Below are 23,263 nucleotides of genomic sequence, written 5' to 3'. Positions count from 1 at the left end.
TTTGTGTAAATAAGATGATTTTAATGATATATCCCACGCAATGTAGGAAGTGTTAATTTTTTTTTGTCTTATGAAAAGTACAACATTGTAGGAAAATTATTTTATAAAGCATGGCCCGTTCAAAAGATACATTTGAGGGGGGAAAAAAAAATACTTTACTGCATACTAATTATTTATATTATGTTCGTACTTGTAACGAAAGCGACGGAGGTATATATGTTCAAATTTCATCTTCGTCGAAGAGACGAAATTTTATTGCAAGTATACAATATCCCAAATGCGGGGCTTCAGACACGTACGCGTCTCGAACGAAATCATAAACCTGCGAGTTTTTATCTTCGCACGTACACATACGAGCACTTCATCTTGAGACACGTACACAAAAGGAAAAGCGTATGACTAAGTAATGGTACTTATATACATGGAACTGCGGAAATATGGTCGGGCAGATTGATCACTTGCCTATACGGTATTAGTTATTTTAAGTATCGATGATTTTCTCACTTCGAAGGAGACAAAATCTTCCAAAATTCAAACAAATTAATTTTACATACTACTAAATTTAAAAAAATTTGAGGATCAACTTTATTTTTTACTCTTTGAGCCTATATTATTATTCTACCCCCCGTCGCCTATTGCGGCCCCTCCAAAAACATGATAAACTTCTGTCATTCAACTAATACACAATTTTTTTGTTTTTTGTTTTTTTCAAATTCAAATACCACACTTGTGCATGGGGTATGAGTAAACAGAAGGGATGTGCAGTTTAAAAAATATATGCCATGCTCATATATACCAAAACGTATCTTTTGGAAAACTTGGAAAAATAAATGCAGATGTAATAGGGAAAGAAGAAAAAGAAAACGCGCTGGACGCACGAATGTCCCTTAATTATGCTGTCATCTACCCTCTCGATTCGTGAAGGACCGAACAGGACTCGGGAGACGATGGAGAGTTCTCAGTACTCGTACTTTCTCTCCCCCAATCGGCACGTCTTGCACTGCACGTTGTACCTTTTGGGAGAAGGAAACTCGTGTATAAAACCCATCGGGCAGTCGTCACTGCGATCATTCGAAGGGAGAACGTTCCGTCGGGCGACGCCTTATTCTGGACCCCAAAGTTTCCTCGGAGGCAGTATACTTGCAAGTCCCCATTTTTCTTGAAGAGAATCCGCAGCCAAAATCATGGCAACTTGGCAAAGTAACCCTGGTGCCTACTACCATTACGGACGCGAAGGTACAGATTTTTTTTTTTTTTTTTTTTCATACCAAACGTTTTTACACGTAACAAATAATACATCATTTCAACAGATTACTGTGATTTGATTCATCCACCGAGAGGATCGTGGTTTTATTCGGGAGTACCACCTGCAACGTATCCCAGCGCACCGGCTTATGAAACTATTTATTCAGGTATTTATTTGTATATATCATAATGTACATATAATTATGTTATGCAACTTTTTTTTTTTTTTTTATATTTTAAATAACAGCATCACTGCTCGAGAGATTGGAATATTTGTCATTCATATATTTTTTTGTTTTTCAATGAAAAATTTCAGATTTGTCACGGCCCACTTTTGTCACATACGACTGCGACGTGCCGGCACCGCAGCCTGCGATCGAAAACCGAGATCTCGAGCAAAGAATATCGGGTTTCGGCACAACAACGCTACGGCAAACATTCGTCAGGTCGGTACTACAATAACAAATATAAATTGACGCGTTGAGAAAGAAAAAAAAAAAAATTCTTAATTTCTTTTTAGGAAAGTTTATCTGATTCTCACGCTGCAATTGCTGGTGATATTCGCGACAGCGGCTTCTTTCGCGCACATCGGAGATGTAAACGTTTTCGCCCGACGCCACGTGAGCCTGGCCTACGTTTGTGCATCGACGACCTTACTCCTGGCCATTATCATATCCTGTTGCCCGAGGATCCGAAAAATGGCCCCGCTGAATTACGTTTTTTTGACAGTGTTTACCATTGCCGAGTCACTTATCGCCGGTTTCATCGCTAGCGCCGATTACGAGAGCCACGTGAGTTTTTTTTCACAATATAATAGCTACTATATGTATACTATGTTCACAATGAACGGCCGTTTGTGACATTTGACTTTTCTATCCCTCGTTAAGAGCGAGATATAAGTACGTATTTGTGGGTGGATGTGCATGTGTTATCATGTATGTGAATAAGATTACGGGTAAACGTGATTTTTAACTCGAGTGCAGCGTAAAGTGAGCAAGTGCAAGCCCGGTTATTTCAATTTGTGCGCGTAAAAAAAATGGCACTTTCCGTATATATACTTTTTTTACCATCGTGCTTGTACGAGTTTTTGATGATTTATACACCTATGCAGTGCAAAAAATAACATTGTACATGCACATACATGTTTTGTTACAGGTTTTGGTCACAGTGGGCGTGACGGGGGCTATCTGTATTACTCTGACGCTCTTTTCGCTCCAAACGAGACTGGAATTCCTTGGTTTCGGCATCTACTTTTTCATCTCGGGACTAGCGTTAATGATTTTTGGAATCGCTCAGCAGATCTGCAATCACAATTATCATCCAATTTGGTTTCACTGTACATCCGGGGCTCTGTTGTTTTCGTTTTATTTGATATACGACACGCAATTGATGCTCAGCGGCGATCACGTGTACGCTACTCTGTCGCCCGGAGATTACGTGTTTGCTGCTCTCAACCTGCACTTGGACTTTGTTAACGTTTTCCTTTATCTTTTCAATACTTTGAGATTACCGTGCAGAAGTTCAAATATATAATACGGGTTTTTTTTTCATCGGTATAATGATGAGCGATGACTGTAAATACGAGAGTGTTTTTTGGTAACTTTATAAGATATACTATACCATATACTGATGCGAATGGTTACAACGGTGAAACCAACAGTTTATAATACATTACTTATTTAGTTGTAAGTTTTGTCAAAAAAGTACATTACGTTTACCCCTACATTGATTGTATAGTACCACATACTTTTCGGTTGTAATCCGCAAATGCTGCCAGCAGTTAAGTTACGTAGGTCGTGATAACGCCGCACGGTGTAAGATATACGTGAACTTATATATTACAATTATAGTAATCACTACCTACTAAGTAGTGCCATATGATCGATTTTATTAAACCATATAAGTAGAATGTTTTTACTTTTAGAGATCCATTTTCAGGAAAAAAAAGTTGTAAACTTGCCGCAAATAGCACAGTCAATGTCAACTTTTTATCTTCTATCTATAAAAAAAGTTGCGGCTGGTTTATAATTGATTACATGGCTCTACTGTGAGTAGTAATAATTATTTGGATCAGCGCCATCTAGCGGTCTTCATTTTTTGGCCAAAAGTGGCTCCTAAAATTCTGAATCAGAGCAATTAGGATTAAAGCTATTTAGTCAATTATAAACCAGCCGCAACTCATGATGAAGCTATAAAATCAAAAAATAAGAATACATGTGTTTTTGGCGGCAAGTTAACAATCTATTTTCTACCAAAAAATTGACCTCCTATGTATTTATCCCTTTGAAGATAAATTTTCGAGCATAAGATAGATTGTTAACTTGCCGCCAAAAACACATGTATCGTTATTTTCTGATTTTATAGCTTAACCCACAGATACCTTTGAATTTAATGAATTGATTGATTAATTTATAATTTAAAGGCCATTATTCAAATGAATTATAAATTTATTCAATTTAAAGGTATCTGTGGTTCTTTGAGTTGCGTAAATACTACTTCTATTATTTAATACTATTTAAACGATACCCTCAAGATATCATTTAATTTACACAGCAGATATCTGTAAGATATCATTGAATTTAGCACCACAGATATCTAAAAGACATCCTTAATTCTTGCTCTAAAGACATCCATAAGAGATCAAAAACATTTAGTATGACAACAGCAGACGTCTAAATGTTATCAATTAGTTGTCATTAGCTGATGTTTGTTTGCTGACAACTGATAACAATACGATGTCTTATCGATAATAATTAGGCGTCAATTTGACATCTTGCCGATGTAGTTTTGATAACTTCGGTAGATATCAGCTGACGGTTCAATGATGTCGTATAGATGTCTTATTGTCACCCTAATGTTTTGTGGGTTACTACACTCATTGTAGAGCCATGTAATTGATTATAAACCAGCCGCAACTAATTTCATACATGAGAGATGATAAAAGGTTGGGATTGTCTGTGCTATACTTGCGTACTTGCAGCAAATGTACAATTCATTTATTACCCGAAAATCGACCTCCAAAAGTATAAATATATAGGTCGAGTTTTCGAGATCGAGCGATCGAGACCATATCGAGAATCGCGTGAAAGAGAGAGAGCGCCAAGCCGCCCCCTCCCCGGCCCTGCCCAGCCCGCACTCTGCCCGCGTGCCCGGAGTTATATATATTGTTAATATTGTGCAACAACACAAATAAAAAAATAGTATATTTATTCAGAGGCTCACATTTAATTGTCGCGTATATACACTGTGCCCCTCCTGCAGCCATTAATACAACCAACGGATAGATTATTGATAGAGTTTAAGGCAGGTATATATTTCAATGTAAATACCTCATGAGAGGTGAACACACTGTCATTTAAAAAAAAAGGTACATATTTTAATAAGATAATAATATAATTATTTAATTTCGTATTGCTTATAAGTTGAACGATACAGCGATCAGAGCTATTGTTTATGGGGAACAACATATCTAAGCTTTCAATGGTATACTTTTACTCTTGTCCTGTTTTTTCCATGCTACTTTTAAATGTTGAGTATAATCGATTAGTATTGTAAAATTCAGCAATTAATAAAAATGCAACATTATAGAACCATTTTTGTTAGTCATACTGTACAACGAGTTTAAAAGTTTTTATTAAAGAAGACAAAATCACCGCTTCTGCAATACACGCAGGTTTACCTAATACCCATTGCTATGCTCACGAGTGCGTAGTTTAACTTCAATGTAACATATATTAATAATTTCAGCTTGGCAATAACAATCTTTACCTAATTGTAATCTGTGCCAGCATCATTGTTATCGCTAATTTCACTTTTTATTTAATACTTAATTTTATAACTTATTGTTTTAACTGAAACAAATACCAAAGAACCTACACCACTCATGTCGCCATTCTCTGTACCTACGCTTGTTAATATGTTAAGCATGAATCACAAGTGATAAGAATTATCTAAATGATTCATCAAACATTTCTGTATTTCGTGTGGGTACCGTATAAGTACTGTGTAATACAATATTAAATTTAATCTTTCGCTGACACTGACGGTAGCGAAGTGCCGGTTAGTCTGTTAGTTGACAAAGCTATGCAGTATATATAAACTTTTCCTTATCCCAAATGTAAAAAATTTAGTGGTTTTTTTTTTTTTAGGTCAATCCCAATTAAATTTGAAATCTCACAATATCATGAGGGAATTTCAAAAAACTGAAGGTTCCGAGTTGGGGGGAGAAATGAATAACTTTCAATTCAGTGAAAAAACAATAAGACAAGCATTCATAAGGTAAGTGCACTTGATGTTAATGCATTTTTATTTATTTTTTTTTTTTTTTATAAAATAAATGTTTCTTTTTATTACAGAAAAGTCTATGCAATACTATTACTTCAGCTAGTAGTAACCTGCAGTATATCAGCTCTTATGACGTTTCATAAAGATATCAAATTGTTCATGCATACGTCCCCACACCAAATCATTGTCATAGTCTGCGCCATTATTGCGTTTGTTCTCGTCATTGTTCTGACCTGCTGTAACAGTGTTTGTCGCAAGCATCCGACCAATTTGATATTCCTTATTATTTTTACGCTCGCGGAATCTGTAGTGGTTGGTTTTATTTGCAGTCTTTATGATCCAAAAAAGGTGAGTTAAAAAGTTATAATATAAAAATAAGTGGCATTAAAAAAGCCTAGCAGTCATCCTCATTACTAAAATTATTTGGAAAATTAGTTTAAAAACTTATTGTTCATATAATTCATGAAAATAAAAAGATAGCATATTTTTGGATGAGTAGACTAAAACGTATTTATTCCTCCAGTGAAAAGGAGTTTCTGAGTTGATTTTGGCTTTAAACTATTCTTTTGGTGTTTTTAACTTTTTATTTAATAATTTTTTCCTTTTTCCAAACTTATGTAATTTTTTTTTACAATGAAGTTTTTTTACTGCTATTGATACAATCAAAAACATTTAGAGAGCTATAAATAAAGATTTCTAGTTGCCATAAAATATTGTTGTGTATAGTATATGCTGATTTTTTACTGTAAAGAAATATTAAGATCATGTAGCGTGTACTTACATATTGATTGATTTTTTCCCTGTTGAAGTGACATATATTATAATATTAAATTAGACTTCAATGCTTGTATAGTTATTACATAAAACTCATTGGTCTTAATGATATTTACACATACAATTTATCGTTTGCAGGTTCTGCTAGCTGCAGGTATAACAGCTGTGATTTGTATATGCCTGACAATATTTGCATTTCAAACAAAGTTCGACTTTACAGGATTTGGACCTTATTTGTTCATATTTTTGATTGCATTAGTGATCCTTGGCTTTGTCGTTCCATTTTTTAGAAGCGAATGGCTTGTTACATTAGTCAGTGCCGGTGGTGCTGTTTTATTTTCTTTTTACATAATATATGATACTCAGCTAATGTTGGGGGGTGACCACAAGTACAGCATATCCCCTGAGGAGCACATCTTTGCGTCCCTTAGCTTGTACCTCGATATTATTAATCTATTTCTTTACATTTTGAGACTTTTAAGATAAATTTACAAAACTGAATACTATAAGTTTCAAATTTAAAATACGTTCTTGAATTATGGCTATTTTAAAAGACTGACGGTTCTGTCTCCAAAATCATACTATACCGCAAAACTTGAATACCTCTTAGTTATATGTATGATTCACATAAAATACCAACCTTTTAAATGTTATTATTTCATTTATATTATACACGTTGCAGAGATATATTTGTTAGTGCATATTTTTCTTTTTCTCTTAATAATTTTTGCATATTTAAATCTTGGTTTATAAAAAATAAAACTAGTCTACAACTTTTGATGGCCTGTATGAGATTTTGATTTTTAGTTAACAACTCATTGTAAAGGTTCAAGTACATCCAAACCTACAACTTAGTTAACAACTGGTGAATGAAAAATAGTTACATATAAAATAATAAAATATGCCATAACAGCGTAACATTACGTTATGTCAACAGGTATCATGGTCTAAACAGTGAATTGAAAAAACGACTTCTCTTCAACGAAAATTTTTTAAACAAACACTGCGTAATTACATGTTATAAGTGAAATATTTGTTTTTATTAAAAAAAAGCCTTCACGTCTAACTACATGTTGTCTTATATTTTTAATAAAAAAAATTTATTTTTGTATTCATATCTAAAATACTGCCGGAGTATTAAAAAAAAAAAAAAAATGGAAATCATAGTTTCAATGATTAAAATAAAAAGTTTTTACTAGTTACTTGCTTATCACTGTCTAATCGTTTGTAAAGTAACATGTACTTGATAAATTTTCCAAGCAAAGTGTTACATATACTTGATGTGCGTTTTTTGTAAAGTACTCTCTTTAATTATGTTTAGAGTTCATTGAAATTTGCTTTGATTGGAACAATTTATGTTTTATATATTAATATACTGCGATACGAAATTTCAACAATTTTACTTGAAGACCATATAAGATGTAATATTATTTGAAAGATGAGTATTTTTACCAAAAAAATGTATGACTGAGCAAAGGTGCTAATAATTAAGATAACTTGTATTTTTTATACCGATTCTTAATAAATATTTTAGAAAAACTATTTTTTATAGTCATTTTTATTGTTTGCTATATAAATTAAACCCCAGCTAAAAACAGTTGCATCTATTTCCATAGCATTCATTAAAAGTTTTTATTTCAATGTTTATTCGCGTTGCATAATGGATTAAAAAGTAAAAACCTAATGTTTCGTCCCATAAACTCCAATTTCTTGTCTTGATTTCCATTAATAGTATAATTTTGTTGCAATTTTTTTTTTCTGAGATTTTATTGCAACAGTGCTGTTCTTTACAGTAGTGTAATAAAGCATTATTGCATATCGACACACTAAAATTACATTATACATGTTCCTGATTGTATATTAACTTTGGCAATTATTATTATCTTTAATGCATGAGAGTGAACGAAAAAATAATTTGAATAACTCAAGCAATTTTTGGATTTTTTAATCTCTTTTTATTATGCACGTTGAATAAACAGGCGCGAGCGAAGTCTCAAGTGATTCGTCCTTCTAGCGACGAAGGACCACTTTATTGCATCAGAGACGTGTTGCTAAGAGGGATAGATATACAATATAAATTAACGCAGAAAAAACTTACAATCAACCGACAGTACGTACAAAAAGGCTCTCGTACTTCACCTTTTTCGTGTGAGTTAGTTTACTTTTAATTCAATTGACGTTGTCCACACCAACGTGTTTCGTTTATTGCCTCGCGTCGCTCACTAGGACGTATAAAAAATATATGTATGTATATATATTTATATTTGTGTATAAAAGTCAGATTTTACCGAAAAAATAAATAAATAAATAAATTATAAAGATATATCCTATACGTCTTTACGATTTTTCCTCCATTAAACAACAGAATCGACGCTCACGAAAGTAGGTGTAGTTGTAATGGACAAATACAATTATACATTCTTTCGTTACAATGTAAAACAACGCTCTTTTTCAACAAAAAAAATATTTATTCGTTTGTTGTTTAATTTGCACCATCTTATTATTTTATACTTTCTTTTTTTTCCTTCTCCAACATTTACTTAACAAACCTATCAAACGCTTATAAAATCGTTGTGTTGTATACTTAAAATTCCTACCTCTTTCATGTAAATATAAAATACAATTTTTTATCGTTAAAAAATTTATGTTTCTCATAGTGGCAGTAACACAATTCTCTTTAACTTTTAAATTGACTGATGAAAATGTGCTATTAATGTTTGAATATAATTTTATCATAAATCATTCTTTAACATAAAGCACACAGTATTTATCATATCAAGTGATGAATGAAAACGAAAATTGACATCACGTCAATCTCGTTTTGCAAAACAGATGAAATCCAGTTTAATCGCAACAGCGGTCTTATTTTATAAAGAGGTAAAAATATGTGCTGACACCCATTCTTGATTAAACACTAGATCCTTTAAGAAAGCGAGTGAGACTCTGTGTAAAGTTAAAATTCAAATTTTTTTTTGATTATAATATTACACTCTGGTACTTTAGAAAGACATTACGCATGTATTTACGTTGTCTTCCATTTTGCAAATAGTCAAGTAACAGACAATATACAATAAAAGCAATGATTTCAGTCACGAAAGCTAGTATTCTTAGGAAAATTAAGATACAGAAAAATTTGTGCCTATTTAAGCTTATAAACTTTTTTTTTTATAAAAGCAAAAAAAAATCTTCCTTGTTTAAAGTAAAACAATTTTATATAGGTCGAAATGAACTAAGTCAAGTGAAAATAATTTTTTTGAAATAAAAAAAAAAAGAAATACGCAAATGATTTTGTTTGTTCTGATGGACTAAATACTTTTATACAATATTATTTAGCTAGTCATCATTGATTGTACATATTACTAAGCTTAACCATACATACATACATACATACATATATATAAATATATATGTGGCGTCTCACATCGCGAGTACTGGCGAGTACCGAGTAGAGCCTAAAGCGCGAGAGATGTGAGACGCCACATATATATATATATACACATACGTAGATGAGCAAATCAATAATATTTTTCAATTTTCTTCTGAACTTATAGTAAAAACAAGAGTTTAAACAGTTCTACACTTACTAAGCCTATATAAATTTAATATTCTATGAAAAAAATATTTAAAAAGTTCTACTCTTTGTAACTCCTGAGATTCTGGTACAGTCAACCATTAATCGAATCTTCTAGCGTAAAATGATCCGACAGAAAAGAACAATGAGCTAAGTATATTTAGAGAAAGATGAAATACGATCTTTTACAGAATACATCGGTCTTTCTCATTTGTATAAACGCACACGCAGCAGCAGTATAAGACGACTCTGACTCAAATAAATGAATTGTTAAATCTTCGGTAAAGGGAAGATTCAACAACAACCCCTAGTCGTTCGGTCGACTCTTCGGTCAACGGTGACGCGGTCCGGCGCATCGTGTATCTCTTTGCCATGGGTCTTATCAAGGATAGCCTCGGCTAGTTCACGGAAGGCTCGATCAATGTTAATGTTGGCCTTTGCCGACGTTTCCATGAACCGGATGCCATGTTCACGCGCTATCTGTAATTAAAAACATAATACTCATCACTTGTATGGTGTTAAATTGGTCATAAAATATCGTTGTATCGAAATGAAATGAAATTATTAACATAAATGAGTAAATTTTTCATGAAACTTATTATTTTTCTTAATCTCAGAATCGGCAATCAGGCATACACAGTTTATTACTTAATTTTAATGTCACAAAGAACTGGTATTGATACTGAACTCAACAAAAATCTAAAATTACTTACTGCTTCGCCCCTTTCAGTGCTCACTTCACGTTTCTCCTCCATATCACTTTTGTTTCCCAAAATCATTTTTTCTACATTTTCGTTTGCATGCTGCAATAAAAATCTTTTATATTCTATCAAAAGATTCACTTCATTCAAAAAAAATTTTCATACCTCATCAATGTTTCTCAACCAATTAACTATGTTTTCAAAGGTTTTTTCATTTGTTATATCATAAACTAGCATTATACCCATTGCACCTCTGTAGTAGGATGTCGTGATGGTGTGGAATCTTTCTTGACCAGCTGTGTCCCTAAAAATAGCCAAGATACGTTTATCATTCATTAAAAATAAATCAATATGTCATTAAGTTCCATTTTATCTAGAACTTACCAGATTTGTAGTTTTATTTTTTTTCCTCTTAATTCGACAGTCTTGATTTTGAAATCTATACCTACAAGCGATTAAAAGAACATACATCAGTCAGCAGTAACAATAACATGTATCAAAGAAGCACAAGTGAAAAAAAAAAAAAAAAGATCAGAAACTCAAAAGTGAACATCGAAGAAGCAAAACTTTGAGAATCTCGAAATAATACGCGGAAAAAAGTAATAGAGCATAAAAAATCAGACCTCTACAACCTGAACATCTAATATAACAACGAAATAATGTATATCTAAAGGTGTATTAGGTAAACTAAGAATTGAAATGCTTTGAGACATGGTTTAAAAATAAACTTGGAATCGCAACAGCAGCAGGGCTTTGGGGGTAGAGAGAAAAACGTCACCACCTCTGTACAAAGTATACATGAAAATATATCAAAAATATATATCTTGGTGATATATTACACTACACATTTACAAAAAAATCCATAAACAGGAGTACTTATTGTAAAAACCATAAGTTAAAGTTGAAATGGGTATATCAGCAGGTGTCTTACCAATAGTGGAGATAAAGGTCGTGGAGAAGGCGTCGTCGGAGAATCGGAAAAGTATGCAGGTCTTGCCGACTCCGCTGTCGCCGATGAGCAGTAGCTTGAACAGCAAATCGTACGTCTTCTTCGCCATTCTGTTGGATACTGAACTGATGCTTATTACAATACTATGGTAGTGTATGTGTGCTTGATTTGCTGTGGTAAACTATCTTATTCCTCTGAGTAAGTTTACTAAAAATTTGTCGGTACAGGTGTATGTAAGAGTGTGATGATTGCAAATTTATTTGCAAATTAATTTTATATCGGAGTCCGTTGCCCGTATAAAGCGGTTGTGCGCTTTAACTACGACTTTTATTGTGCACACACCTGAACCTGAATCACTAACGAAGTAACGAAAAGCCCTTTATTTTTCTTCGTCTATTCTTGCTGATGTATGGGAACAATGGTTTTTTTTGTTTGTTAGTTAAATCTGCTTCAAGTACCTCTAAAGTTCTATATATTTGTAGTCACTGTCCTCACACTGCATGAGTCTGTGATAAGTAATGATGATCTATGAGTCTGTAGTGAGTCACTCTGTATTTTTAATCTTCATAGGATCATACTATCATAGGTGGCAGTTTAATTCGTTGAGCGGGAAGTATAAAATTTACCAATAAAAGAGGTCCTATAATGGAATCAGCCAATGGGAATTGAACATTTGAATTTCCCGCTCAACAAATTAAACTGCCTCCAGTGTACACCGTGGCACGGTGTAAGATATACGTGAAGTTATGTGTAATAATTATAGTACCTAATCACTTCTAAGTAGTGCCATATGGTCGATTTTATTAAACCATATAAGTAGAATATCTATACTTTTAAAGGTCAATTTTTAGGTAAAAGATGAATTGTACACTCGCCGCAAATAGTATATATAATGTCAACTTTATATTTTCTATCTAGAAAAAAAGTTGCGGCTGGTTTATAATTGATTACATGGCTCTACTATAAGTGTAGTAATAATTATTTGGATCAGCGCCATCTAGCGGTCTTTATTTTTTGGCCAAAAGTGGCCTCTAAAATTCTGAATCAGAGCAATCAGGATTAGAGCCATTTAGTCAATTATAAACCAGCCGCAACTTATAAAAAAGCTATAACATCAAAAAATAACGATACGTGTGTTTTTGGCGGCAAGTTAACAATCTATCTTATGCTTGAAAATTTATCTTCAAAAGTACAAACACATAGGAGGTCGATTTTTTGGTAGAAAATAGATTGTTAACTTGCCGCCTAAAACACACATATTGTTATTTTTTCATTTTATAGCTTCATTATGAGTTGCGGCTGGTTTATAATTGACTAAATAGCTCTAATCCTAATTGCTCTGATTGAGAATTTTAGGAGCCACTTTTGGCCAAAAATAAAGACCGCTAGATGGCGCTGATCCAAATAATTATTGCTATTTACAGTAAAGTCACTTTAATAATTATAAACCAGCCGCAACTGATTCTATAAACACAAAATAATAAGTTAACATTTTTTGTGCTATTTGCGGCAAGTTTACAATCTATCTTTTACCTGAAAATCGACCTCCAAAAGTATAGATATTCTACTTATATGCAATGGTTTAATAAAAGACCATATGGCACTACTTAGTAGTGATTACTATATTACTACACATAAGTTCACGTATATCTTACACCGTGCTCTCATTACCAGAATGATAAAATCAGAGGCTGTAGGTATTCCGCAAATGCTGACGGGGGACGGGGGTTCCACTTGCTATATATATATATATGTATATATATAGTAAGTGGGACGAGGGAGGCTTCGTCGATTCTCGGTCCATCAGGTCAACTTTTCAAATGATAAATCTATTTCAGCTATTGTTTCCGAGCAATTCCCGCGTCTCGCGACTGGATGCCGGCTGGCTCTGCACGTCTGCACCTCAGCTTTGTTTGTGGTCGCTTTGAGTATTAATGGGGTGTGGGGGGTAGTGTAGGGGCTCAGGGTAGTTTAAAAGATTGGGTAAGGGTGGAAACTGGAAAATTAGGGGGGTTTCCGGGTTTGATCGGGTTAGTTGGGTAAAAAATTGGTAAAAGAGTAGTGCCCATAAAAATCATGTGATGTACGGGTTGGAAAAATAAGAAAAAAAATTTTTTTTTTAATGTTTCATGATACTGGACAACTTGACACTCCCCGAGATTATAAGGGAGCTATTTTTACGAGCACAACAGAATCCTCTCTTTTTACTCCCTTTTTACTTTATAGGGAGCAATTTTTTTAACCACATTAAAATCTTCTCATAAGAAATTTGAGAAAAAAATCACAGCTTTTGAAATAAAGACTTATATAAAACTGTACAGTGCGTTTAAGTGATAAATAAAACATCAACTGCTGTTTGTTTATGTTTTTGTCAGTTCCCGGCATCACACGCCATATTATTTTGGGGTAGTGCCTCTCAGCACATGCGCAGTTGGACGGTTTATGTGATGGTTTACCTTCGGGGGGGAGTTAAACAACTGTTTGGTGATGGTGATGCTCTGGCGGGGTGACTGATTATGTGGGTGAGTTTTTGGTGTTTTGATCGTGCTTTACTTCGTTTTGTGTGTGTGTATGTGCTGTCGAAATCAAAAACTCCTCCACTTTTCTTTCTCATCATTTTTTGGTTGCCACTAAAGAGTATTGACAGTTAATGGTTGCAGATAAAACTGGTGTCACGAAACGATTAGCTGGGACGAGTGGGTATGGTCTCGGGGGTTTGTAGTAGATATTTCATGCTCTTCACTGATGTTAATTATATGAAAAACTGAATGTTTCAGCAAAGAGTGATTGATTTTATATTTTTTGACTAAGATTGAAGGGATACTGATCTGCTTTCAGTCATCGAAACTTGCTCTGGTTTATTTCAAAAAGAGGTATAGCAGTAGGTTTCTTTGTACCTATACTGTTTCTATCAAAAATCTGAGTGGTATCAGTTTACTCAGAGTAATTTTTGAGGCCAATTCTTACTTTTTTGCTTGTCGTCTGAATGCTTGAGACTTTGGATGAATTTTTGGGCACTGTTCTTGGTATGAAATAAAGTAGTGAGTTTTGTTTTTGCTTTTGCTTTTAATCACATAAGCGCTGACATTTATCATTATATAAAGCTTTAAATTATCCATCCAAGTCATATTTTACGTCATAAGTTACTGCTTCATACATAAATATTTATAATAAATCAAAACAATTTTTCTGGACAATATAACCTTCAATTGCCAAACAATCTGTAAACCTTGAAATGCATTCCTCTTTTTAACAACTAGCATTTGATATTTTCTTTTAAGTTTTCATCATGTTTAGAGAATACTATTATATCACTTTATAGTAAGTACAAAAGATATGTTTTCTTTTTTATATTGGTATGGCTAAAAAAAATTAAAACATAAACAATGTATTTCAAGTTTAAAGATAACGTTATATATATGTGTATCAACTACTTGAGTGGATTTTTGTTGGAAATAAAAAAATGTGTACAAAAAGTTTTATTTAATGACTGTAAACATGATGCAATATGTTAACAGATGCAATAATATTAATAGGTTTAGGTTTGGATCAACATTAAAAAGTATTATAAGTTAGTTATTTCGAAAAGTATACATCTACTATCCAAACGAAGTTAATGCAATAGAGACATGAAAGCAATTAAAAGCCCTAAACAAGTGGTATGAATGGAAATTTTTCATTATTTCATTGATTATTTTTTATTAGTAAAAAAATGTTTCTTTTTGACCAAATGGTTTTTTTATCTCTTAAACAATTAGACTCTTTTAATTTTGCAGGACTGTAATGTAAACAAACTTTGGCTGTGCGCTCGATGAAAAATTTGAAATTTGTCTAAAAAACGGGAGATTTACAGCTGACAAATAGATCGAAATGTCAATGGATCCCCTACAAGAAGTGCGTCAGCTAGAGCTGTTGTGCAAACAGCTCTACGAGTCCCAAGATTCAGCGCACCGGGTCGAAGCTGAAAAAGCCTTGGTCAACTTCCAAAATGCTCCAGACACCCTCACCAAGTGCCAGATGTTGCTAGATCGTGGTGATTCAGCCTATTCACAACTTCTAGCCGCGACCACTCTTACTAAACTCATCTGCCGCTCTGCTCAAGGTCTCAGCTTACAGCAGAGACTCGACATAAGTGAGTACTAAGAATCTGTCTTCATTGAGAATAACATTCGATGTGTGGTTAATGTTTGACGTATTATTTCATTTTTTTTTTTTTTTTTTTTTTTTAGGAAACTATGTTCTCAATTATCTAGCAACTCAGCCAAAATTGCCAAATTTTGTTATTCAAGCATTGGTTACACTTTTCGCTCGTATAACGAAGCTCGGTTGGTTCGATTCTGACAAGGAGGAGTTTATTTTTAGAAATGTAGTAAATGATGTTTCCAAGTTCCTTCAGGTCAGTACTTGAAACTCGTTCATTTCATAAGTATTTAAGTTTGAATGATATTTCTTTTCATTTATCAAAAAGAATTTTTTTACCTTACAGGGATCAGTTGAACACTGCATGATTGGAGTACAATTGCTTTCCCAATTAACAAGTGAAATGAACCAAATATCGGAAGTAGATGCCAATAGATCGTTAACCAAGCATCGTAAAATAGCAAGTAGTTTCCGAGATTCGCAGCTATTTGAGATTTTCAGATTGTCATGCTCACTATTGGGTACAGCACGTGAGAACTGTAAAAATTTAAATTTCAACGACGAAGCGCAGGTTAATCTCAACTCATCCCACAATTATTCATTATCCTCTGTGATACGTGATAATGATGGTGATATTTTAATTTTTACAGCATGGTCTAATGACTCAATTGTTGAAACTAGCACAAAATTGTCTAACATTTGACTTCATCGGCACATCGACTGACGAAAGCTCGGACGATCTTTGTACTGTACAAATTCCAACGAGCTGGAGACCGGCATTCCTTGAATCAACAACATTAAAATTATTTTTCGACCTCTACCATAATTTGCCCAACACTCTGTCGTCCCTAGCTCTCATCTGTTTGGTTCAAATAGCCTCAGTCAGACGTAGCTTGTTTTCTAATAACGAGCGAGCCAAGTTCCTGACTCATTTAGTAAACGGTGTCAAGCACACTCTGCAAAATCCCCAAGGGCTAAGCGATCCTGCCAACTACCATGAGTTCTGCAGGCTGCTTGCTCGATTGAAAAGCAACTATCAGCTAGGTGAGTATATGCCGAAATCCATGTGCACAAGTAGTATAATTTTCGTTTTACTCAAACTGTCGATTGATTTCAGGTGAACTAGTGATGGTGGAAAACTATCCCGAGGCTATTCAACTAATAGCAAAGTTTACAGTACAGAGTCTGCGCATGTGGCAATTTGCTCCAAATAGCGTGCACTATTTGTTAAGCTTGTGGCAACGAATGGTGGCATCCGTACCGTACATCAAGGCAGCTGAGCCGCATCTACTGGAGACGTATACGCCCGAAGTGACGAATGCCTACATTACTTCGAGGCTTGATTCTGTTACGGTTGTCGTAAGGGAAGGTCTCGAGGATCCGCTCGACGATCTTGGAATGATTCAGCAGCAGTTGGAGCAACTTTCTGTCATCGGCCGGTGTGAATACCAGAAGACCTGCACTCTTCTGGTTCAGTTGTTTGAACAAGCAGCTAGAACGTACCAGGAACTGATGACTCAGACCGCCTCGCCCAACCAGCAGATGGACATGCTCATACAGGAGGGGCAGCTGACCTGGCTTGTTTACATCATTGGTGAGTGTTGTGAACGCAAACGGAATAATATATTGAACTGCATTGTTTGTACGAGTTGGTTTGACTTTGCTCTACAATTGCCATTGGAAACCGTTTCGCCAAACACGTCATTCATGATATCTTATTTCCAAGTAGAACAATCGGCTTGAAGAATGTACGTTAAACAACTAGCGTTTGTTGGATATTTTTCAGGGAGTGCCATTGGCGGCAGAGTATCTTTTAACAGTAACGAAGAGCACGACACGATGGACGGTGAGCTTGTCTGCCGAGTCTTGCAACTGATGAATCTCACTGATTCGAGACTGGCGCAAGGAGGCTGTGAAAAACTTGAATTAGCAATGCTTAGCTTTTTCGAGCAATTTCGAAAAATCTATGTGGGCGATCAAGTGCAAAAAAATTCCAAAGTCTACAGGCGGCTGTCCGACGTTTTGTGTCTCAATGATGAGTCCATGGTCCTTAGTGTGTTTATTAGGAAAATGTGAGTGACGGTAAAATAGGTATATGTTTTTTCTTTTGGGGTATATCGATAATTTCTTTTTGTTTTGCAGAATAACAAATCTAAAGTACTGGGGCAGAAGTGAACAGATAATCTCAAAAACCTTGCAGCTATTGAACGATCTATCAGCTGGTTACACTTGCGTGCGCAAGCTCGTGAAATTAGAAGAAGTACAATTTATGTTGAATAATCACACTGTACGTCCTCTTTTTGTTCATTTTTATCAAAAATGTATGTATTACTAACTCGTTTATTCGTATTACAGAGTGAACATTTTCCTTTTTTGGGAAACAGTGTGGCTGTGTCAGAAATGCGCTGTAGGTCGATGTTTTATGCCTCTCTTGGCAGGTTACTAATGGTCGATTTAGGAGAGGATGAAGAAAGGTTTCATACTTTTATGCTTCCTCTGACAGGTATTTTGAATTTTTTATCATTTTTTATTACTCTTTCATAAATTGAATGTTAAAAAAAAATGTTCACAAAATCATTCAGGTGCTCTTGAAAGCTTGGGTCAATTAATGCGAGCTGCCGACACTCCGCTCTTTTCCGCCGAGGAGGCTAAAAAAGCTTTAATCGGCATAGCAAGAGACTTGCGTGGATTAGCTTATGCGTTTAACACGAAAATTTCTTACATGATGCTTTTTGATTGGATGTATCCTTTATGAAAAAAAAAAACAAAAATCTATAAATTTAGTTATAACAAAAGTATACTTAAGTGATAAACCTTGGTTAATTCGGTTAAAAATCTTGATTTCCTTAACCATGTCCATAAAATTCACTCAGTTATCCAAATTACACGCCGATACTGCTGCACGCGATCGAACTGTGGCACCACGAGCCACAAGTCACGACGCCGGTTCTCAAATTATTTGCCGAGCTCGTGCAGAACCGCAGTCAGCGTTTGCAGTTCGATGTATCATCGCCAAACGGTATCCTACTGTTCCGCGAGGCCAGCAAAGTGATATGCAGTTATGGCAACCGTATTCTCGGTCTTGAGGTTCCCAAGGATCAAATATATCCTTTGAAACTCAAAGGCATCAATATCTGCTTTAGCATGCTTAGAACGGCACTGTGTGGCAATTACGTCAATTTCGGCGTATTCAGGCTCTACGGCGACGAGGCTCTGGATAATGCCCTCAATACTTTTGCCAAATTGCTCCTCAGTATATCGCAAAGTGACCTCTTGGTGAGCCATGATTGGGAGCTGCATGAATCAGATTTATTTACTATCCGGTTGTTTCTAATCAAGCTTCTTTGCAGGACTATCCAAAGCTGTCTGTGACTTATTATCAATTACTTGAGTGCTTAGCACAGGATCACATGGCATTTTTATCCACCCTGGAGCCGAGCGTATTTTTGTACATTTTGTCGAGCATCAGCGAGGGCCTCACGGCACTAGGTGCGCTTAAAGACACCTACACAGGTCTGTGCGGCTGAAGATTGTTTTCTGGAACGTCATGAGTGTCATCGTCGTGAATCTTATCGTCGATAATTTTCACCATATTCTAACACTCTCTCAATCGCCTGTTGTTACATAGTCCTCTATATAGTGCTTATTTGCAACATTTTTCCCTCTATAGTTTCGTCCTAGTTAGCTTGAGAATGTACAAATTATGTTTTTGTCTTTAGATAATGTTTTGTTTTTAATTAGTTGACACATGTTTCATTTTTAACTCACCTAATAGTACCTTGAAGAACTTTCAAAAGCAATGAACCATCTTATTGAAAGTATAATTTGATGCATTTTTTCAAAGTAGATAAATAATTGAAACTCCATTATACAATACGTTAGAGAACATCGAAATATTGTTCGAACAACGTGTCTTAACACCAACTTTGTTGAAAAATTAACTCATTTTAACGAAAAATACTATTGAAGTGATTCCCACCAACGTTTTAACTTATGAAAAGTTCTTTCAATTATCATGTAATAGGCACAAAGAGGAGAATCGAAGAGAGACACCCAGACCGTTAAAACAGGTCTGATCACACATTCAGCCGCACACATCTGCTAAACTAGTGTATTTCCTTAACATTTTGATTTTATCCATTTAAAATTCATTTGCATGGCTTGCGCTATGTTTCTGATATTGAGTACATATTTTGTTGTTTAAAGCCAAACCTAGCATTTGCTTCAACTTTTAAATAATTTTTAATCAACCATGACAGTTTTCCTTCACCTAAATTTTTTTTTCAGAAACAAACATATGTAGTGATTGTTGTGTAACACTAGATCACATTGTAACATATTTGTTTAAGCAACTATACCAACCAGGTGAGTTTGGACAACTTGACCACGCCAAATATACATAATCTAAAATTAAATTTTGTAACAAATCTAGGTATTTTTTTTCCAGGTAAAAAGAAAATTGTGCCAGCTGGCAGCGACTTGTTCTTACAAGTTTTGAAGCAGCATCCCGAAATTCTCCAACAAATACTAAGTACTATTTTAAATGTGATAATGTTTGAGGATTGCCGAAATCAATGGAGCATGTCAAGACCCCTTTTGGGTCTCATTCTTTTAAACGAAGACGTTAGTATTGAACACTTGTAGTTTAAATGTTCATCAAAATGCCTATCTATACTCATGAAAAACATTTCTTTCTAGTATTTTAATCAGTTAAGGGGAAACATTATAAGAAATCAACCAGTGGATAAGCAAGCCTCAATGGTACAGTGGTTTGAAAATCTCATGGATGGCATTGAAAGGAATTTACTCACAAAAAATAGAGATAGGTGTGTAACGTTTCAAAATTACTTGCTCACATTTGTACTGGGTTTACATTAATAATTTTTCTTTTTTTTTCTATAGGTTCACACAAAATCTTTCAATGTTTCGAAGGGATATTAATGATTCGTTAAGAGGGCCTAGCTTAAACTCGACAAACACTGGCAGCGATATGATGACATCGTAGTGACACAGCCGAATGTGGCACGTCCCTACCCCTTGCGTGTGTGTATGTCTGTCGGCAATACATTTTTCAAAAACTATAGATTCTTGCCTGACAAACTGCTTAGATATACCTTTTACAGTGTGAAAGCGTGCCTGCGTGAGCAAAAGAGCATGGTATATTATTTTGATGACAGTGATGACAAAATGGAAAGATGTTTTGAATATGGTTTATACAAATGAAGATGATATTTAAAAAAATATAAAGTTTTTACACAAAGACTGCTGCTGCTCTTTAAACTTTTTATGTACACCCTCAGTGTCGTGTGCTGTCTTTGTGAATGAATTCCAGCTCCAAGGTTCGATAATCTTGATCAAAAACTAAATTTATAATATTTATCAATTCTTTTTTTCACCCATTTGTCTGTCTCTGGTTAGGGGCTTTCATTTGTGCACGTAGAGCTCATTTTGATACTACATTTATAAGACATACAAGAATATTTCATAAAATAAATTTATTTCTATAGTTATGACGTTTTGGTTTTATGAATATTTCAAAAAATGTGATTTAGTTACTTACTTACAATTATTCTTGCGAACTTTTTATCATCATTTTCCTAACGAGAGGTGAAATAATGAAAAATAGTGAGAAATTGTAGTGCTTTTGATTCAAGTTATATACATTATATACTCAAAGAGCAATACAGTTAAACCTTTCTCGACTTGTGTACGTTTAGATTAAATAAAAACGTTAATAAGGATGACAAATGTTTTAATGTTGACAATGTGAAATTACGACAATTGTTCTGTCAGTGATATTCGGGTCAAGATATCTGCGCTCTATAAGTATTGAAAAATTTATAAAGATACAGTTGTCTCAGTCTCAGAACCAGTGGCTTTGAAAGGTATTCATTCATATTTCACATACTCATGCTTTACTTTGTACTGTCAGACTGGCATACGTAATGTAAACACTGTAAACATTGTATATGAAAAAATTTGTGTGCATGTGATTTTAAAACGCATAATGAGAACAATTATAAACTGAATAGAGGCATCATGTGAAGTGCACAATATATAAAGTTGACAGCACAACGAGGCGCTTTTAGAGGTGAAAACTGCTTTTTTTAGAGTCTGTTGTAACAAATTCATGTAATGTGAATCCTTGCATTCCTTGTGTGCATATAGCAATGGCAAAAATGAAGTTGAAGACAGTTTTATACATGTGAAAATGTGGGGTACATATTTGATCACATGATGAAAATTTTTGAAGCATCTACTTAAAGTGTTAGTAAAGTAATTGAATGCCTGTAACTAAGAGTTTCAACCAGTTTTTTTTTGTTTTTTTTTTTTGTTTTTTTTTTGTTTTTGTTTTTTTTAATATCAAATGGGAAAAAATGTATGAAATACAAGTACGTAATGATTTGATTGAAAGCAAAGAAAAATAAAAAATGTTTTAATTGAAGAAATCAATACTGAAGAAACTTTTTTCCTGTACTCTTTAGTTTAATAGTATTTATTTTTTAAATAAATTTTGTTTAGCAGGTCGTACTTGTTTATTAAACATTTATGTTTATAGTCTACGGATTCAGAAAGAAAAATCTGGGGATTTTCGAGGATTTTTGTTTACATAATGAAAACCAGGAGTACTCCGGGAATAAACTTTGAGATCCTGGAAAAGCTTTTGGTCCACTCATATATAAATAAAAATAAACGAGACACGCATAAAATAAACAAACGCAGGCCTAAAAGACAATTTTATGATTTAACAACCTGGCTTATGCATTCGGCTAAAAAAATTAGTTTGGTTTATTTGCATTATTCGTAAGTCATCGAAATTCTGAAGATTACAAAACTGTAAAAAAAAAATTTTTTTTTATTTTGCACTCCGTTCAGTTATTTTTTATTTCAAAACATGCTTTTTTTACCATGCATAATTAAATAATTTGCTTACGCAAAAAGATTTTCAAATACGTACATTTCTCTTTAACAAAAGATTGTGATCATAGTTTGTTTCAGAAATCAGTTTTTTTTAAATGTTTACTTAATTTTTTTTTTAATTAACATAACATATTACAATGACATTCAACCTCTTGTAAGTGTAATAAACATTTTTTGTGTCTTTTTAAATTAGATGTTAATATAATGATGGACTTGATGAAAGTGAAAAAAAATTATTTTTATTTAAAAGTTATAGGTAGAAATTGTAACAAAATAACTTCTTGATGATTATTAGTACTGAGTAAACCATCATCCTTAGATTGAATTAATTTTAAGCTAATAATTAATTTGAAAACTACCAGCATAGACTCGAATGGGAAAATTAATTTTGTCAAATAAAAAAATGCCTTTAAAAGCACTTTGAATCTTTCGTGGTAAATAATGAGTTGTATAAAACCAATCATTTATATGATTTATAAAAAACATACGAACGTACTGCTCTTGTTAATCTTAGATGATTTGAGCTGACCTATGAGCTAGCTTATAATACGATAATCGATTCACTTCCCAGCTTCTACAAATATTTTCTTTCTCTCTCTCGCTAAATCGCTAAAATGGCACTGGCGTTGCAATCGCTCGTCGAAGTATTGTACCGCTTTTTTACCTCTCCTGTCGATT

General features: G+C 34.0%; 4 protein-coding genes across 12 annotated transcripts; 3 read left to right on the top strand and 1 right to left on the bottom strand.

Moving 5' to 3' along the window:
• Nucleotides 1-1,036: 1,036 nt before the first annotated feature.
• LOC106646414 (protein lifeguard 1-like) lies at nucleotides 1,037-3,512 on the top strand. The gene is made up of 5 exons (XM_014362459.2): nucleotides 1,037-1,236; nucleotides 1,311-1,412; nucleotides 1,562-1,691; nucleotides 1,766-2,036; nucleotides 2,401-3,512. The coding sequence occupies exons 1-5, from the start codon at nucleotides 1,185-1,187 to the stop codon at nucleotides 2,776-2,778; spliced, it is 933 nt and encodes a 310-aa protein (XP_014217945.2). The 5' UTR covers nucleotides 1,037-1,184; the 3' UTR covers nucleotides 2,779-3,512.
• A 1,752-nt stretch (nucleotides 3,513-5,264) lies between these two features.
• Nucleotides 5,265-7,778, top strand: LOC106646621 (protein lifeguard 1). The gene is made up of 4 exons (XM_089590134.1): nucleotides 5,265-5,312; nucleotides 5,394-5,523; nucleotides 5,601-5,877; nucleotides 6,442-7,778. Exons 2-4 carry the CDS (start codon nucleotides 5,429-5,431, stop codon nucleotides 6,787-6,789), a joined length of 720 nt encoding a protein of 239 aa, XP_089446260.1. The 5' UTR covers nucleotides 5,265-5,312; nucleotides 5,394-5,428; the 3' UTR covers nucleotides 6,790-7,778.
• A 121-nt stretch (nucleotides 7,779-7,899) lies between these two features.
• On the bottom strand, nucleotides 7,900-12,041 carry Rab10 (RAS oncogene family member Rab10). The gene is made up of 5 exons (XM_014362651.3): nucleotides 11,507-12,041; nucleotides 10,960-11,020; nucleotides 10,741-10,879; nucleotides 10,588-10,677; nucleotides 7,900-10,354 (listed from the first exon to the last, which is right to left on the bottom strand). Exons 1-5 carry the CDS (start codon nucleotides 11,631-11,633, stop codon nucleotides 10,169-10,171), a joined length of 603 nt encoding a protein of 200 aa, XP_014218137.1. The 5' UTR covers nucleotides 11,634-12,041; the 3' UTR covers nucleotides 7,900-10,168.
• A 1,951-nt stretch (nucleotides 12,042-13,992) lies between these two features.
• Ranbp16 (Ran-binding protein 16) lies at nucleotides 13,993-22,001 on the top strand. Of its 9 annotated transcripts, XM_089590119.1 has the most exons (17): nucleotides 14,030-14,046; nucleotides 15,061-15,183; nucleotides 15,301-15,656; nucleotides 15,754-15,920; nucleotides 15,993-16,235; nucleotides 16,315-16,708; nucleotides 16,782-17,258; nucleotides 17,451-17,736; nucleotides 17,807-17,951; nucleotides 18,020-18,167; nucleotides 18,247-18,406; nucleotides 18,538-18,940; nucleotides 19,015-19,177; nucleotides 19,952-20,029; nucleotides 20,112-20,287; nucleotides 20,363-20,490; nucleotides 20,567-22,001. In XM_089590119.1, the coding sequence occupies exons 3-17, from the start codon at nucleotides 15,395-15,397 to the stop codon at nucleotides 20,667-20,669; spliced, it is 3,333 nt and encodes a 1,110-aa protein (XP_089446245.1). In that variant the 5' UTR covers nucleotides 14,030-14,046; nucleotides 15,061-15,183; nucleotides 15,301-15,394; the 3' UTR covers nucleotides 20,670-22,001. The 9 variants fall into 9 exon arrangements, with proteins under 9 accessions (XP_089446253.1, XP_089446250.1, XP_089446251.1 ...); XM_089590127.1 differs by lacking the exon at nucleotides 15,061-15,183 and having other exon boundaries at nucleotides 13,993-14,046; nucleotides 16,011-16,235; nucleotides 19,015-19,153; XM_089590124.1 differs by lacking the exon at nucleotides 15,061-15,183 and having other exon boundaries at nucleotides 13,993-14,046; nucleotides 16,011-16,235.
• The last annotated feature ends 1,262 nt before the right edge of the window (nucleotides 22,002-23,263 follow it).

The sequence above is a fragment of the Copidosoma floridanum genome, unplaced genomic scaffold (assembly GCF_036245765.1).
Source record: "Copidosoma floridanum isolate Cflo_tuat_1 unplaced genomic scaffold, Cflo_Japanese_pri ptg000012l, whole genome shotgun sequence".
Taxonomy (NCBI): domain Eukaryota; kingdom Metazoa; phylum Arthropoda; class Insecta; order Hymenoptera; family Encyrtidae; genus Copidosoma; species Copidosoma floridanum.
The sequence above is the reverse complement of the archived record's forward strand: the minus strand, read 5'-3'. Positions and strand labels throughout refer to the sequence as shown.